This window comes from Barbatula barbatula, assembly GCF_947034865.1.
Source record: "Barbatula barbatula genome assembly, chromosome: 2".
Classification (NCBI taxonomy): Eukaryota; Metazoa; Chordata; class Actinopteri; order Cypriniformes; family Nemacheilidae; genus Barbatula; species Barbatula barbatula.
In genome coordinates, this window is record NC_136767.1 from 6479880 (window position 1) to 6498496 (window position 18617).

Genomic DNA, 18617 nt, shown 5'->3' on the forward strand with positions numbered 1-18617 from the left:
GGATAATGATAATCAGATAATAAACCGGACATAACCAGAGGTTCTATGCATCCAATTATTACAGAGAAAACAAGAGTACTATATTATTCAGGTTCAAGAAGGTCCAGGAAGGGCTGCAATACTCATGCTGTCGTTTTACAAAACTCTGAGCACAACTCGCTCAGTAAGAAACGTTTCACTCTGTGATCCCCTTGTGTATATGCTTAAGGAAAAAGACAAGCAAACAAATGTTGCTTTCATAACAGTGATACCTTTACCTCCACAGGATGACCAGACACCGCTACACTGTGCAGCCCGAATGGGCAACAACGACATGGTAAAGCTACTCTTGGAGCACAAGGCCAATGCCAACTCCACCACAACAGCTGGGCATACCCCACTGCACATTGCTGTTCGTGAGGGACACACACAAACTGCCAGTATCTTAATTGATATGAAGGCTCAGCTAACCAAAATGACCAAGGTACAATGTGGTCTTCAACCCGATCACAGATCTAATTTTTAAAAAGCTTTTGAAATCTTAGAGATTTATTTTTTTCTATCTTGCAGAAAGGCTTCACTCCCCTTCATGTAGCAGCCAAATATGGAAAGGTAGATGCAGAAGCATTGCTTTTAGAGAGAGGGGCCAACCCAAATGCTGCAGGCAAGGTATGTCTTAACGTTTAGGCTTTTGAAATCAATTTTATGGTTTAGCAAAGTTCATTAGTTTTTTTTTATAAATCTTCAACCAAAAGGGGTTACCAGTAACAAATAACCATGGAATTTTCAAGACCAAGGTTTATGCACACAATGCACAAATTAATGCCAGGCAGAGTTGTGTTTGAGACATAAAAGTATGTTTATAAATATTTTTAATTGCCGAAACCATTTTATTTATGTGTAAATTACATTAATTATTTGGGGAACCTCTTGATACAGTTATTTATTGGTTTATCAGGGAGCAAAAAAAGCTAATATTTAAAGGGTACTGGCGCAGTGAAAGTTGGGGTAACTTCTTTTGACCATTTTTTTTCTGACAGTGTATGCAATCTGGTAACGTAAACACATGGGCAATATTAGTGTGATGGGTGTAAGTTCCCTTTTGTGGGAACTCGCATAGCGTCACCATGTGACGGTTTGAGAAATGTATCTGCTTGACTGTGTCTGAAGCACGTTTGTTAAAAACGTAGAATATAGTGAAACGATACATCATAGGCGGGATGACATATGGACTAGGATCTATATTAAGCATGGTTTGCTCTTGTACCTGAGCAAGCTGCTCTCTGTGTGGGTGTTGTGTGTATGGTGAGCCAGTTTGCTAACATGTCAGGGGAAAGGCAGAAAGTTAAACAGTTCAGATAGTGTGTTGCTGTCATGATTCTGCTCCATCATGTCATGTTTTCTTAGTGTAGTGGCAGGATCATGACAGAACCTCATGTTAAATGTGGAGAGAGATAATTATTGTTCTTATGGCCTTCCATAATCTCTCTCCGGTCTCGTCTTTGTTCCCATCCTCTCGTTACCCTCTTTATTGATTAATGCCTTTCACCTGTTTCCCTCTTGATTTGCTCCCTTATTTAATGCCCTTGTGTCTTCTGTCTTGTGCTGGTTCATTGTGGTTTGTGTGGTGAGTTCCTGTTGTGTTAGTTTAGTTATTTGTAGTTTATGTCAACAGTTTATTCAAGTCTTGTTTATGTGCAGTTAGTTTTAGTCCTGTTCTGTCTTGTCATTATATTCCCATGTTTTGTTATGTTACTCCCAAGTGGGTCTTTGTTTTATTATTTATTAAATATATGTTAACCTTAACCGCTGTCTGCACCTGGGTCCTCTCTCCGTGTCTCACCACCCGAGAACCATGACAGTTGCTCCGTGTCCGCCTTTCATCGTGAACAAGGACAGACATGTTCTTTGTGTTTATTGTCTGGGAACGGAGCTTGCAAGGTTGGCACTCAGGGGTGCTGTGTGCCTTGTGGGACCCGCCACAGTGCATGCTCCACATGCCTGGCTTTCTTCAATGAGAGCGACAAAATTGAATGCACCTTGGGGTGCATTTCCGGGGATGCATGAATGCAAAATATGTTTTTGGCACAACATGTGAAACTATGTGCATTGCACTGGGGACAGGGACATCTGGTCACCTCATTATGATGTCTTGGAGTTGTGACAGGTGTGTTTGATTAGAAAGATATGGAAATGTGCAATGTAAGGGGTTCTCTAGAACAAGGACACTCCAGAACACTGCACATCAGACATCGCTTTAATCTAACATAGCACAGGGAGCTAGAAATACGGGAAATGCCCAAAATAGAGCATACATTAGCGAGCTACTTGTTTCCTCCTTTGGCGGCTGGGCAGGTGAAGTATGGACGTGCTTAAAACCCTGGACGATATAAGCGAGGCTGTTGATCAGATCCTATTCGATTTTTTACGTCTGGCCGTGGATGTTTCTCTCCGTGCCACACGAGGCACGCAGGATCTTGGTCTCTCAATGCATGCAATGTAGAGACATTTGTCGTTAACATAATGGACTCCCCTCTGGCTATTGCAGGCCTCATATTGAAGTTAAATCTTAAAACCAAGCACCTTATGTGAGTAAAATGAGTGCCAAACCAGTTATTCCATGGACTGGGCTATACTCAGCAAGTAATTGATGTATTTAAGCATGCAGATGTCCTGGAGTTGCAAGCAAACCATAGCTGCATCCATGCACTACAATACATGAAAGTGTGAGGTTATCAGGCTAGCCTGAAAGGGAGAACTTGATCCTTTGCATTTTCACCCTTAAATGCAAACTTGAGAAACGTCCTGTGTTTGGGATAAAATCTTTATGTAAAAATGAGGGCTGTGAAGCGATTACAGTGTTTAAACAAATTAGTTTATATAATAATACGTTTAATAACTCTAATAAGATTATTTGTCATATGTACAGATTTCAGTGACACTATACACTGAAATGCTTTTGTGAGGGCATAGGCAGTCTACAGCAATACACTAGTAATATAATTATAATAATATTATATAAAAAAATATACAGAGAGAGGGGAAAAGTGAACACAGTCACAGATAGGAGACAAGAGAAGGATATATATATATACTGTATAATTGTTGCTATTTGTTAATTGTTAACATTTTGGTTCATTCATATCTACTGCATGCTAATCAGTTTTTTTATCTGACACGTTTTTCCTCATTAGGCCGGACTTACACCACTGCATGTAGCTGTCCACCATAACAACCTAGATGTAGTGAATCTTTTGCTCAGGAAAGGAGGATCACCTCACAGCGCAGCTCGGGTATGGCAGAGATGTCTGGAATATTTTTTTTGTCAAAAAATACATCAAATGATTACAGAATCAGATTATTAGAGCTGTATGCTTTTTATTAGGTCTGGATACATCAACACCAAAGGGTGAATAAAGGTTAATTGGGCAGCTTTTGACCTTCACCTCTATGTCAAAATGGTCCAAATGAACCAAAAAGTACCTTTCAAAAGAACAATTCTGAACTTAGTATGTCTAAAATATGCCTTGAATCTTTTTTTAATAGCCCTTTATAATGTGCCACATTCAACTTTATATCTACAGTACTGTATATATATACACACACACACACAGTGCATATGGAAAGTATTCACAGCACTTCACTTTTTCCACATTTTGTCATGTTACAGCATGTCATCTTTTCCTCGAAAATTCTACAAACAATACCCCATAATGACAATGTGAAAGAAATTCTTTGCAAATGTATTAAAAATAAAAAAGCACATGCACATAAGTATTGACAGCCTTTGCTCAATACTTTGCTGAAGCACCTTTGACACCAGTTACAGCCTCAAGTATTTTTGAGTATGATGCTACAAGCTTGTCACACCTATTTTGGGGCAGTGTCTCCCATTCGTCTTTGCAAGATCTCTCAAACTCGCTCAGGTTAGATGGGGATCATCGGTGCACAGCCCTTTCCAGATCTCTCCAGAGATGTTCAATCGGGTTCAAGTCTGGGCACTGGCTGGGCCACTCAAGGACATTCACAGAGTTGTCCTGTAGCCACTCCTTTGTTATCTTGGCTGTGTGCTTGGGGTCATTGTCCTGTTGGAAGATGAACTTTCGCCCCAGTCTAAGGATCAGAGCGCTCTGGAGCAGGTTTTCATCGAGAATGTCTCAGTACATTGCTGCATTAATCTTTCCCTCAATCCTGACTAGTCTCCCAGTTCCTTGCATTTGCTAGATGCTCGCTTTGTCTTATGTGTCATCAGAAATTAGTGTTAAGTGAGTGTCTTAATTGCGAATTTCTGAATGTGAGCGTGCATCTCTTTTATCATGAATGTATTTTGAAATGCATGTATTTTGACATGACGTGCCGAACACAATTTTCCATTCCTGCATCTTTTTAAATGCGACCTCAGGAGGTAGCAAAAATACTGTGCAGGCAGCATTCCTGCTGCTGAAAAACATCCCGACAGCATGAAGTTGCCACCACAATGCTTCACTGTAGGCATGGTGTTGGCCAGGTGATGAGCGGTGCTTGGTTTCCTCCAGACATGATGCTTGCCATTCAGGCCAAAGAGTTCAATGTATGTTTCATCAGACCAGAGAATTTTGTTTCTCATGGTCTGAGAGTCCTTCAGGCGGGCTGTCATTTACCACAGGTGGACTCCAATCAAATTGTAAAAACATCTCAAGGAAAATCAGTGGAAACAGGATGCACCTGAGCTCAATTTAGAGTGTCATGGCAAAGGCTGTGAATTCTTATGTACATGTGCTTTTTTCGTGTTTTATTTGTAATAAATTTGCAAAAATTTAAAACAAACTTCTTTCACGTTGTCATTATGGGGTATTGTTTATAGAATTTTGAGGAAAATAATGAATTGAATCCATTTTGGAATAAGGCTGTAACATGACAAAATGTGGAAAAAGTGAATCGCTGTGAATACTTTCCGGATGGACTATATATATGGATACATATATATTGGCATTTATCTTGGCAGTCCAATGAGCAGTATAGTGTGTTTAGTAGGTTTAAAAGTGAATAGAGCACAACAGTATGCTTATAATAATGACTTATAATTTGTTGGGTCAGATTTTGTGGAAATTATCGGATTGAATTGGTGGTTAAATTACACAAAGGGTCCTCAACTCTGGACCTCAAGATCCACTTTCCTGCAGAGTTTAGCTCCAGCTTTAATTAAACATGCTTGAGCTAATCTCTTCAGGAAAGTGGATCTCGACCCCCATTGTAGGCCACAAGTATGAGAAAATATGCCTTTTGTCATTTTTTTTTACTTCTTGTTAACCACAAATGCTGTAACCTAGTCTGTTGTCTCATCAGAATGGCTATACGCCACTTCATATTGCTTCTAAGCAGAACCAGGTGGAGGTGGCCAGCAGTCTTCTGCAGCATGGAGCCTCTTCCAATGCAGAGTCACTACAAGGGGTCACACCCTTGCACCTTGCCTCCCAGGAGGGTCAGCCAGACATGGTGTTCTTACTCATCTCTAAACAGGCAAATGTAAATTTGGGCAACAAGGCAAGTAAACTGCGTGTCTGTATAAAAGGTGTTTTATTGTATATAAACTGATTTTGAGGACTGCGTACTTGGAATTACTTGCGAGTGCCTGTCTGTAGACAGCGTGACATGGCATTGTCTGGTGTATCTTTGACTTCAGGTGGTAAAGGAAAGGCAGAAAGCATTGCATTGAATTATCCTATACATGTTACATAGGTATCTGCAATCCCCTGGGATCGAACCCACAACCTTGCATTGTTAACGCAATGCTCTCACCACTGAGCTACAGGAAAGCTTCAATTCACATGTTGTGAATTAGGCGAAAATCTATGCAATTTTTAGTGAATGAGACCCAATGACTGGTGTGATTTATACCGGGTATTTTGTGAACATATCAAGTGGAAACATAGTTTTTATAGCAAATTTGCAGTGGTTAAAGTAACATGTATAGTATAAATATGAATTTTAATAACATATTACTTGAACATAACCACTGCTTTTGCCAGAATACTGTAAAAGTGTTTAATATAATATTTCATATTCTGTTCCTGGTCTGTCTGAACTAAAATTATAATAACTCCTCAGAGTGGTCTGACCCCGCTTCATCTTGCGGCTCAGGAGGGCCATGTTGGCATTGCTGACTTACTAGTGAAGCATGGAGCATCTGTCTACGCTGCCACACGGGTAATAACTCAACTCTTTAAACAATACAATATAAAATACTTAGCCGTTGCTAGGATTAATGAAGCTAATTTTCCATTCAATTCCCATATTCAGAAATGATTCATAGAAATTTCATTAATTGTCTTATTGTATTCTTTTAGATGGGGTACACTCCACTTCATGTGGCTTGTCATTATGGCAATATCAAGATGGTTAAGTTTCTCTTACAGCAACAGGCCAATGTGAACAGCAAAACCAGGGTAAACTGTTTCATCCATTTTTGTAAGAACTATTTGTAATGAATATATCAGTTTGCATTTATGTTATGGCGCAGTTCTTTTTGAATTGTTACATTCCAAAATAGAGTTACATTTTTTTTCTTTAGTAGAACAAAATAATTCACACATACTGTATATAAAAAATTCTAAAGCACATTGATTTCAGTCTATTTAAATTAATAGAATAGATGTTTTTTTGTCATTGTTTGAACAATGATAATAACATTTACATTTGTACATTTATTCATTTGGCAGACGCTTTTATCCAAAGCGACTTACAAGTAGTTTTATACAGTGGCACATTACTGCAGAGCAATCAGGGTAAGGTGTCTTGCTCAAGGGCCCTTCAGTCATTGTTTGAACAATGTACATTTATTCATTTGGCAGACGCTTTTATCCAAAGCGACTTACAAGTAGTTTTATACAGTGGCACATTACTGCAGAGCAATCAGGGTAAGGTGCCTTGCTTCAGTCATGACCTGCTGGCACTGAGATTAGAACCGGCGACCTTCTGATCACAAGCCCAACGCTCTAACCATTAGGCCACAGCTGACCCCTAACAGACCAGAAATACAGATACAGAAAAAAATACGGGGACGATTAAAATAAAGGAATAATGTTTACACTCGAAATAAATAGCTTTCTGTCACCTACTAATAGCACAAACAAAACATATCCTCGAGTATACATCTTGTTATATCAGCGCTCATTTTCAGAAGACTGCATCTTCTTGCAGTTCCCTACGGGATTTCATGACAGGGGATTAATAACAGAATTTAAGACTCACAAATGAAAAACTCATGTATTTTGTTAATATAAAAATGTCCTTTCCATCTATAATTTTGTGTATAACACAAATTATCAACCTTTTGAGTTCACCGTTTGTACACATTACAAGTATACAAAATATCTAAAGACTTGAATGAAGACACTTTACCGAAAAGTTTCTGGGTGCAACATTTAAGTGCAGTGGTTCTCAACTCTGGCCCATGAGATCCATCTTCCTGTTTAGACCCAACTCTGATGAAACACACCTCAACAAGCTAATCAGAGTCTTTAGAAATCGATGTGTTCAACCTAATGTGGCACTGCGCAAATCTATCAGTGACACAACAGTTGAGATGTTGTGTGGATTGGTTGGTCTCAACGGAATACTTCACATCAAAGCAAAAATGTTGTCATCATTTACTTACTCTCAAGTTGTTCCAAATCTACAGTATAAAAATGCATATATTCAGTTAAAAATAAGATATTTTGAAGAAGAATATGGGCAAACAAACAAGGCACCACTGATTCCATTGTAGTTTTTTCCGTACTACAGTGTATTAGTCAGTGGTACCCCAGAAAGGTTTGGTTAAAAACATTCTTGAAAATATTGTTCTTTGTGTTCAGCATTACAAAGAAATGAATGCAAGTTTGGAACAGCTTGAGGGTGAGCAAATGATACATTTTAGGTAAACTATTCCTAATATTGCACCCATCTGAAGTTACCAACGACCAATGGTAAACATTTTTTTTACAAAAAAACTTGGTTGGAAACCTGGTTATTGATAGGCAGAAATAACTACATGGATAAAAATACTTATTTGCAAATAACAAACAATTTGTAATGGTGTGGAGTCTGAGGCTGGATCTAAATGCAAGCAGTAAATTTATGAAATCAGCGAAACACAAGGAAATCAAACATAAGACATAACAAACACAGCAACAATACCGGACAACTAACACAAGACACAATGGGGTGTAGAAAAACAAGGAACAGCTGAGGACACAATCAACAAAGGACCCATCAACAAAAGAACTACAAAACACTTGTTAGGGACACACAAGACACGGAGATCAAAATATACAAAATGGAGGATTTATTGACAAGATACTTAAATTGGAGAAACCACTGGAGACGATGGAGACGGAAGATAAACTTGCTTCAGGTAGGGAGATCGTGAGAGTCCTTGATGTCTGTGAAGTATTAACGAGACCGGACAGTGACTGAGTGTTTGCTTGGGGTATAAGTAGAGGTGGTGACGAGGTGATGATGATCTGCAGGTGTGGATGATTAATACTCCGGTGAAGTGGTGCGTGGTGCTTGTGAGTGGGTGGAGACTGGCGTGCTTGTGACATTACCCCCTCCTCCAGGGCCCGCTCGGGGTGTGGGTCGATCCGGATGCACAGCATGGAATTCCTCCAGCAGATTGGGGTCAAATATGTCATCTCTAGGTACCCATGAGCGCTCTTCAGGACCGTAACCCTCCCAATCCACCAAGTACTCTAGTCGGCCACCACGTCGCCGGGAGTCCAAGAGGTCCTTGACCAGATAGGCAGTGCCGTCTTCTTGGATGAGTGGAAGGGGGGGCGCCTGGGTTGTGTCACACTCTGGGGAAACAGAAACAGAATGATGGTGAGGTTTTAATAAAGACAAAAGTTGGGTGAATCCGGTAGTGTGGTGGGAGTTGTAGTTTGTAGGTAACAGGATTGATCTGCTGGACGATGGGAAACGGGCCAATGAACCTGGGACTCAGCTTTTTACAGGGCTGACGCAAGCGGATGTCCCGGGTGGACAGCCAGACCTTCTGTCCTACTTGGAAAGATGGGGATTCTGATCGGCGAAGGTCCGTTGTCGTCTTCCGTCGGCGAAGTGCACGTTGTAGTTGTTGGTGAGCTGAGTCCCAGACCCTCTCACTCTCCCGGAACCAGTAATCGACAGCTGGTACATCAGATGTCTCTCTATACCAGGGGAATAATGGAGGTTGGTACCCGAGTACGAACTGGAATGGAGTAAGCCCAGTGGTAGGTTGACGAAGGGAATTTTGTGCGTACTGGGCCCATCTTAGAAACAGGTTCCAGGACTTCTGGTGGCCATGACAGAATGTGCGAAGGAAACGACTGATTTCTTGGATCTTTCTTTCCGTCTGCCCGTTCGATTGGGGATGATACCCAGATGATAGGCTGACGGTCACACCTAGGAGTTGAAGAAAGGCCTTCCAAACTCTAGAAATGAATTGAGGACCCCGATCCAAGACGATGTCTTTCGGGATCCCGAAGTACCGGAAGACGTGGTTGAACATGATCTCTGCTGATTCCATGGCTGTGGGTAAGCCCTTTAAAGGGATAAGACGGCATGACTTTGAGAATCGATCGACCACTACCAGGGTGTATGTGTGACCATCGGAGATTGGGAGGTTCGTTATGAAGTCTACTCCTAGGTGTGACCAGGGTCGGTTGGGAACGGGCAGAGGATGGAGTTTGCTGGAGGGAAGATGGCAAGGGCTCTTAGATACGGCACATTCCTTTCATCCTTGCACATACCTGCGTACGTCGGATGATATACGTGGCCACCTTTCAGCAGCGAGAGGGTTTCATTGACCCCCTGGGTGGCCAGTGCCCAAGGAGGAATGTGAAGAGTGGATGAGATTCTTGCGATGGGTGCGGGTGACATATTGTAATCCTTCGGGGCAGCCCGGCGGGGTTCTGATGGAGTCATTGGATGATGGTAGGGTCTCTTCTGACCAGACGATGGGGCTTACGGACACTCGGTTGGGAAGGATAGATTCTGCTTCCTCTGTTCTCTCCTCTGGACTGTGGATCCTAGATAAAGCGTCTGCCTTGATGTTTTTAGGCCCTGGACGATAGGAGATTGAGAAGTGAAATCGGTTGAAGAATAGTGCCCATCGAGCCTGGCGTGTATTTAACCGTCTTGCTTCCCGGAGATAGCCCAGATTCTTGTGGTCAGTCAGTACGAGGAAAGGATGTTTGGCACCCTCTAACCAATGTCTCCATTCCTCCAGTGCCAACTTGATAGCCAGAAGTTCTCGGTTTCCGATGTCATAGTTTACCTCCGCCGGGCTGAGTTTGCGAGAGAAGAAGGCGCATGGTTGGAGTCTACTAGGGTTCCCCTGCTGCTGTGAAAGCACTGCTCCCACTCCGGTGGTCGAGGCATCGACCTCCACTATGAAAGGAACCTCTGGGTTGGGGTAAATGAGGAGGGGAGCAGTTGTAAAGGTGGTCTTGAGTGTTTCGAAGGCCTTTGTGGCTTCTGGGGACCAGGACAGAGATTTAGGTTGTTTTTGAAGTAGATGAGTGAGTGAGGATGAACCTACGATAAAAATTTGCGAAACCGAGGAATCTTTGTAGCTGCTTAATGTTTGTGGGAACGGGCCAGGACCTAATGGCTTCCACCTTCCTCTCGTCCATCCGGATGCCACTGTGGTCGATGACGTATCCTAGAAATTGCACCGAGGGTTGATGGAACGAACATTTTTCCGCCTTGAGGAAGAGATGAAAACTCCTTAGGCGTTGGAGAACCTCCGCAACGTGATGCTGATGATCGGCCAGGTTCCGGAAGTAAATGAGGATGTTGTCGATGTACACTAATACAGACTTGTGAAGAAACTCCCGGAGTACCTCATGAATGAAGTCCTGAAATACGGAGGGGGCGTTGGCCAATCCGTATGGCATCACCAGGTATTCGTAGTGGCCAGTAGGTGTCACGAATGCAGTGTTACATTTGTCCCCCTCACGTATCCGGATGAGGTTATACACGCAGCGGAGGTCCAGCTTGGTGAACACAGTGGCACCACGGAGATGTTCCAATGCTGCAGGGATGAGTGGAAGGGGATAACGGAACTTCACTGTGATGTTGTTGAGGGCTCGGTAGTCTATGCAGTGTCTTAAACCTCCGTCCTTTTTGGCCACAAAGAAAAAACTGGATGCAGCAGGAGAAGTAGATGGACGGATGTACCCTTGGTCTAGCGCCTCCTTGATATATTCCACCATGGCCTTCTCCTCTGGACGGGATAGTGGATATATTATTCCCCGGGGCACTGGCTCACCTGGCAGCAGATCAATGGCACAGTCCCATGGCCGGTGTGGAGGCAGCTTGGAGGCACGTGTGGGGCAGAAGACGTCACTGAAGGGGGCGTAGCATGCTGGAATGTCCACTGAGCGTTTCTCAATGGGGCTTTCGATGGACGTGGAGTTGAGGGACAGGTTCGCAGGAGATGGGGTCTTGGGAACAGGAAGTATGGGAAAACAGTCCGGAAAGCAATCGTCGCCCCACTTCAAGATTTCTCCTGTCTTCCAGGAAATGATGGGATTGTGCTGCTCCAACCACGGGCGCCCTAAAACTATGTCAGCGTTGGACTCCTCCAGAACCAACAGATGTTGCTCCTCTTCATGCAGAAGACCCAGTAGTAGTAAGGGACCCACTGATTTGCACACTTGACGGCGACTGAGAGGTTTTCCGGTTATGGAGTGGACCTGGTAGATTGACGGAGTGGCGGTCGCTTTGAGCTTGAGCTGGCGGCAGAGGGTACCCGAGATGAAGTTCCCGGCTGACCCAGAGTCGAGGAGGGTGTTAACTGGAAGAGAAACACCAGCCGCAGTAAGAATGATTGTGGTAGTGAGTGGTTTCATCTGGTTAAGAGATGGGATGATGGTACTCACCAATGTATGAGGAGGACGGATGGGGCATTCTGAAATGACATGCCCTGGTGTTCCACAGTACAAACACAGATGTTGGGTCAGCCTTCTTTGCCGCTCTGCCATGGTTAATCGTGAACTGTCCACTTGCATGGGTTCGTGAGCTGGTTCTGGAGGGCTGACATTCTCTGGTTGGCGGGGAAACGGATAGTTGAAATGGCTGTCCCTGGTGTTCTTCCATACACGACTGCATACGAGTGGCGAAGCGGATGGAAAGTTGGATAAAGCGTTCTAGCCCAATGGAGTCCGAGATGCAACCGCACCCGAGGATCCAAACCCTGTCGGTGATGGACTTGGTACCTTGTTTCAGGTGATACAGTTGCTCTCCGATTGCTGAATCCCATGAAGGTTTTCCGAACACGTCTTTGAAGTGGGTGATGAAGTTAGAGAGAGAGTGAGTAAGCGGGTTATCTTGGGACCAGAGGGGTTCCGCCCACCGGAGAGCCTTGTCAGACAGCTGAGATATAATAAAGGCCACCTTGGATCGCTCTGTGGGATATAGGTGCGGTTGCATCTCCAGGACCAGCGAGCATTGAAGCAAGAATCCATTGCAGTCCTCCGCCGAACCAGAGAAGGGCGCCTGCTTGGCCATGGGACTGGCGTTCACCGGAGGTGACGGAGACGTAGCAGAGTTGCTTGCGGTGCTCGATGGTGCTGGTGCAGGAGGAGTGGTGGTTAGGGTCCGACGGAGGGCATCTACCAACTCCTGGAAAGGATCCGGAGCACTCATGTCGGAACTTCTGTTTTTACGGTCCGGTCTTCTGTTACGGACAGTGAAGTGGTGCGTGGTGCTTGTGAGTGGGTGGAGACTGGCGTGCTTGTGACAACACTACACAGGAAAATTGCACATTAGACCTTTAAATTAAGAAGAACCCCTGGTGCATTTATATGAATAGATCATCATAAAAATTACACATTGGACCTTTAAATTAAGAAGAACTCCTGGTGACCATCCTCCTGCTGTATCCTAACTTTATTGTCTTCTCTCCCTCTGTCATTAGCTGACGGGGGCTAATATTCACATGTGCTCCAATACAGAATAAATAAGCAGAAAGCATCTTATTATTCTGTTTGTCAGCATTATCTCATAATGTATAAAGTATACGATTATGGTGGATGCTTATTTCTTAAATAGTCTTAAATGTCTTAAAGGCGGTAGTTTAAAGCTATGATTTAATGCATGCTTACCTTGAACAGACGCTTACTGATACTGAACGTGTTCTTCTTTTATGGCAAGCAGGCTGGCTTGTGTCAAGAGGACATACCGCCACTTATTGTCCCTGTGTGTTTGTATATCTGATCTTATGTTTTACGTGTCATATAAATGTGTGGCTCCTTGTCAGAGGTTTCTTGATGAGCTGGACAGACATAAATTCTGTTTTGAGTGTTTGGGGGTTGATCATAATACCCTGGGGCTAGAAGGAGAGTGCAAACTCTGCGATGTGTTTGAGATTCGATTTCTCCATGCTCGGTGTTCTTTCTTTAAGAGCGGCCGAGCCGCCTCTCTCCCAACCATGGTTCGATCTAGCCGAGGCACGGGAGACGGAAGCCGTTTCTTCTGTGCACTTGCCAAGCCGCGACGTCCTCGCGTCCGCTTTTTTTAGGATCTCCACGCCGAGGTATCTCGGTCATGGCAAAAACCTCACTCCTCTCATGTTTTCGTGCCGTCAACCTCGATTTATTTGACTGTTGTTACCGAGATTATTTAAAGGCAAAAAAGTTTGCCGTGTTTGACATCCGTGCTTCACAACCGGTCAAACAAAGACGTTCTCCCATAGCATTTGAAACGCAGCATCTAGTTCCCGCTTTTTCAGGGAACAGGGTTATAGCCAAGTAACCCAAGACGTGATATATGGAAAATGTGTGTGCTTCACTGTTGCGAAAGAGAACAGGTTTAGGGTGCAACCATTTGACCATGTCGGCCTCCAAGTAAAAATATTTTTCAAAGTTAATAAATACTGTGACAGTTTACACTATTTTTTTTATTTCACAATTATAAAGTCAATGCCATTGTTCATATATTAAGCCATACATCGCTCTATACCCAAGGATCCTTTTAAATTCCGACATGAAGGGTACTCCAGTTTATCAGATCAGGACACAATTCTTTAAAAATGAAGAAATTAATTTTTATTATTTAATATTTTAACATCGAGCAAGTTCCTAAAGAAAGGAGTCAGGATTCTTGAAAGGGAGACCAAAACGAGACGAATCTTTTTGCAAATTGTTGTACATGCTAACAGCGGTGTCACAGTATCAGGTGTCAATAATTCCCGAACAAATTTTTCTATAGTGCATAATAGAAAAATAACAAAATAATTTCCTGTCCGGTAAGCGCTCCAAAACGAAACTGAAACATTTACGCTCACCCCCTCTTAACACCTCCCACACACACATTAAACTTTTTTTGGAGCTCATTATCAGACCCTACCCTAAAGCTAACCTCTTCTGAACAAAACAAAACACAACACGAAAAATAACATGCAAATAAAAAGTGCAGTCACAGGTATTTGTATTCAGAACGGAGTTTGAACTTGATCATCTCTGATTGTACTTTTTAAAAGCCAATGAACTTGGAATGCCAGTCTTCGCCCCGTGCTTACGGGTATAAAAGGGAGATGGCGTGCCCATTAATTCACCTTTTGGGCTGAGGAACCTGAGAGGCACTCTCGGTCACTGCAGGAAATGGTGAAGATTTGGTAAGGCCTCAGTTTGAGTGTGTCAATGACAAGAGGCTGTACAGGTGGTGGCCTTACTGGTTTAGAGACGAGATAGCCGCCTGCCACCGTAAGGAACACTGTAGACCACATCCTGTCATAGGGAGGTAATACGTGGAATACCTATACGGCCTCACCAGTCAGGTGATCTCATGGGAGTAGTAGTGTGGGGCCGGAACTAGGCACAGAAGCGGTGGAGTCCACTGAGGGTAGTTCACAGGTTCACCAACAGGGGAACCAAGAGTTTAAAAAAAAAATTCGGACAGGACAACCCAAGGGGCGAGTAACTACGTGTGGAGCACTAGCCCAGGTATAGGGGTTCACCTTGTGAGGCATAACTCTACCTATCCTAGGCTTGATATACAGGCCGCTCCGCCCAGCACGTTAAACAAGAAGTACTTAGTGATGGTTTGGATGCTTGTACTGTACGGTGGGGGAAGTAGGGAAGCTGAAATAGCACACTGACTCGCCCGATGAAGGGGATAAGGTGCTTTGCAGTGCTTCAATCTCTGTTTGAAGACAGCTCTCCTCCAAAGCAGCCAAAGAGCTGCTCAGAACTTCAAGCTCAGAAACCTTGGAGGACTTTGTACTTGTATGCTCGACCCTCAGAGTCAAACTGAAGGTATGGTCTGTGGCGAGGGAGAATCGAGACATGAAAGTACGAGGCCATAAGATCGATAGCCACAAACCAATCCTGGTTTCGGACCGACGTCAGGATGCGCTTCCGTGTCAACATTCTGAACGGGAGCCTGTGAAGGGCCTTGTCCAGAATATCTAGATCCAGGATGGGGTGCAGCCCCCCGCTTTTCTTCTGGACGATGAAGTAGGGGCTGTAGAACCCCAAAGACATATTGGCTGAAGGGACGGGTTGGATCGCACCGGTGTTCATTTTTGTTTGTCACAATGGCCAGATTTGACAGACATAGCCAGGTGGTCATTGATTTTTCAATGTGTTCTGTTTTAATGATAATACAGCATGTCGAGTTATGTATAAGGTATCTTTGGTAGGTGGTTGATTTTGACACGTGAACACCAGAAGTGTGATTCTATGCCATATTGTATGAAATACATGCATTTGAAAAAAGACTTTTTGGTTAAACATTTAAGCAGGCTGGGTTGAACAAAAGTGCTAATTTTGGTCATAATCTATTTAATATTGCCAAAATTATTCAATCAAAGACTGAGGTGACTAATCTCATATTAACTAAGACTACAATTAATCAGTTCGAAAAATAAACACAAAACCAGTCCTAAATAAAAGAAAACAAGTAGAAAAAATTATTCAATCCAATATTTGGTGATAATATTGCAAAACGAATGATTTATAAGCTATCTTCTGTAGCCGGGTCATTTTTACCCGGGAACACCACAAGTGTTTTAGGGGTTTGAACACGGCACAAGGGTTAAGTAATGATTTAAAGCACAAATCTTAAGATATAATACAATTTAAACAGTGAATTAAGAATAAGTTTGCACTCACTCAAACGACACGCGGCTTTTAGTAAACAGGAAGTTTGGCATCACTGACGCTTAGCATGCGTTTTCAATAAAACACATTCTATCTGATTTTGTGTGTGTCTTTAATGTACTTGAGGGGCTTTTGTGAACTTGTGCTTTACCTTCACATTGCTTTCTAAGAGTTAATGAACATTGGACAAAAACATTAAGTATGATTTATCCAGAACACTTCATTCCCTACATTAGTTCACTCTTTCATCCACATTGCACATTAATTTTGAGTGTACATCTGATGCAAATTCATCATTTAAAACCATTGCAGAATATTTTTTCTTTACTGCAGTTTACCAAAGACACATTTGTATAATTATAGGGCAGTTGTCTCCACATACTGCAGAGACCTCTTTGAGATCAGCTTTGTCTCATAATTTACTCTGAAACTCAATGTCATCATTGTCTAATAATGATTATGTAATTTTTGTCCTATATCATATTTTGTAAAACTGTTAGATGGAGTATACACCGCTACATCAAGCTGCTCAGCAGGGCCATACAGATATTGTGACACTTCTTCTAAAACATGGTGCAGAACCAAATGAAACCACATCTGTAAGAGATTATGTTTTTTAATTGTTTCTCTCCTTGACATAAAATATGCTGGATATTTACTATATATTTTGACAATACATTTTCTTTCCCCTGCAGAATGGCACATCTGCTCTTGCTATTGCAAAGCGCCTCGGATACATCTCAGTCATTGATGTTCTCAAACTGGTCACCGAAGAAACAGTTACAATGGTAAGATACCTTGCTCACATGTCCAATATACATTGGTGTTTCTGCAATTATGGGCACTTTTGAATCTCCTAAATTAAAACAACAACCCTTATGGATTTTTTTGGGAACACAATTGCCATCATTACAATATGTAATATAAATCTTAGGGATCCATGGAAGGAGTTTTAGCTGAAAATATACCACAGATCATTTTATGCATGCTCAAACTGTCCAATTTAGGATGGGATGAAAACAGGCTCTTTTGGTGTGTGTCTCTTTAAATGCAAATTAGTTACTGGTTTAGCTTTTTTTGTGAAGCAGTCCAGTGTATGAAGTGTGTAAGTGATTTGCACAAATATATCAGACTTTTACTAATTTCTTTGTCACATTCCCTTGATAAATTAAATTAATTCACTGTGATCTCAGGTGGCATGACTCTTTGGCGGCTCTAATGTTTATTTCTGAATTCCAAAACAGTGCAGCAGTAATGTGTATGTTGAGCATTACATTAGATGCCCAAGCCAGGATATAAACATGGTGGACTGTATGTGGCTCAGTCATGCTGCATGTAGATAAGTTAGACTTTCAGAATACAAAATTTCTATATTTCACACTGAGCTCTGTATAAATGAGCAGCAATCAGTTTTTGGTATTATTTACACATGGATTCTGACATATTCCACATTTCAGACACTGGTTCTTATTTACTCACAGCCAAAGCCTTGTCTTTGTAAATAGTGAAACTCTTAAGATTTCAAATTACAACATTGCACTAGAAAGCACAGAGTTGTTTATACACAAAGGTTGACAGAAAGGTAAACCATTCTAACCTTGTATTTAGACCACAGGTGTCAAACACAGTTCCTGTTGGGTCAGGATGCAGCAGAGTTTAGCTCCAGCCACACCTTCCTTAACGTTTTGAAATTCTTAAGACCTTGATTAAATGGATCAGATTTGGTTGATGCTTAACTCTCCAGGAGAGTGGCACTCCAGAAACTTAGTAATGTTGGAGATGTTGTTGGAGGCTTGGTGGTGGTGGTGATGATGATATCGATTAACTGTAGTGTACAGTAGTCTGTTCATAGCCTCATGTTAGCTTTTTACTTCTGCAGATTGTATTTCGGCTTTAAAAGTAAAAATAAATTGTCATGAAAAATCGTGAATCTTTGTTAACTACAGAGCTTATTTTTTGCAATCTTCAAAAAGCCTATGGAAAAAATCCATAGTCGAGAGAAAAAGTGTGGTGCTAACTCCATAAATTGATCTTGAAATGATATTTACCTTAATTTTCTGGATCTTACAAGTGAGGGTGGGGGGTTCTGTAACAAGTATGTTTCTAGCCAATCAGCCCCCAACCAGAGGGAGCCCGCTGCGGAATACTAGCTGGGACTCTCATGCAACACTACACCCAAATTGGCAAGATGCTTTTTTTAAAGCTTTTTCAGAAAGCAGCAGCATCAAAAAAGCACATTTGTTTGTAGCCCTTTAATATTTTTCCCTGATAAGCGTAGGCTGCTTGCAGCTGGGAAACTTAAGCTGGATTCAATGTAGGAAAAGTATTCTGTAAGGGATTTGATGGTAATCCAAATAAACGTAAATCCAAGAAAACAAGCACAATGGTTATAACGGGTAAACAGACATAGGTGAATGATTGGTAAGGTAGTGAGAATACACCTGGCAGTATCTTGCAAAGTACGTTGGGCATGACATGGTTAAATAGGGCTGAAAACTCCTCAGTGGCTAGCAGCCCACTTGTTAAATGAAT

The 18617-nt window shown here is 42.3% G+C and overlaps 1 protein-coding gene across 1 annotated transcript in view; it reads left to right on the forward strand.

Annotated features, from left to right (window-relative positions):
- ank1a (ankyrin 1, erythrocytic a) overlaps positions 1-18617 on the forward strand; it is a 155217-nt gene that overhangs the window by 38717 nt on the left and 97883 nt on the right. The window contains exons 14-21 of the mRNA XM_079481249.1: positions 266-463; positions 550-648; positions 3174-3272; positions 5305-5502; positions 6067-6165; positions 6306-6404; positions 16586-16684; positions 16781-16873. Coding sequence (XP_079337375.1) covers positions 266-463; positions 550-648; positions 3174-3272; positions 5305-5502; positions 6067-6165; positions 6306-6404; positions 16586-16684; positions 16781-16873 — 984 coding nt within the window. The remainder of the gene's footprint in view (positions 1-265; positions 464-549; positions 649-3173; positions 3273-5304; positions 5503-6066; positions 6166-6305; positions 6405-16585; positions 16685-16780; positions 16874-18617) is intronic.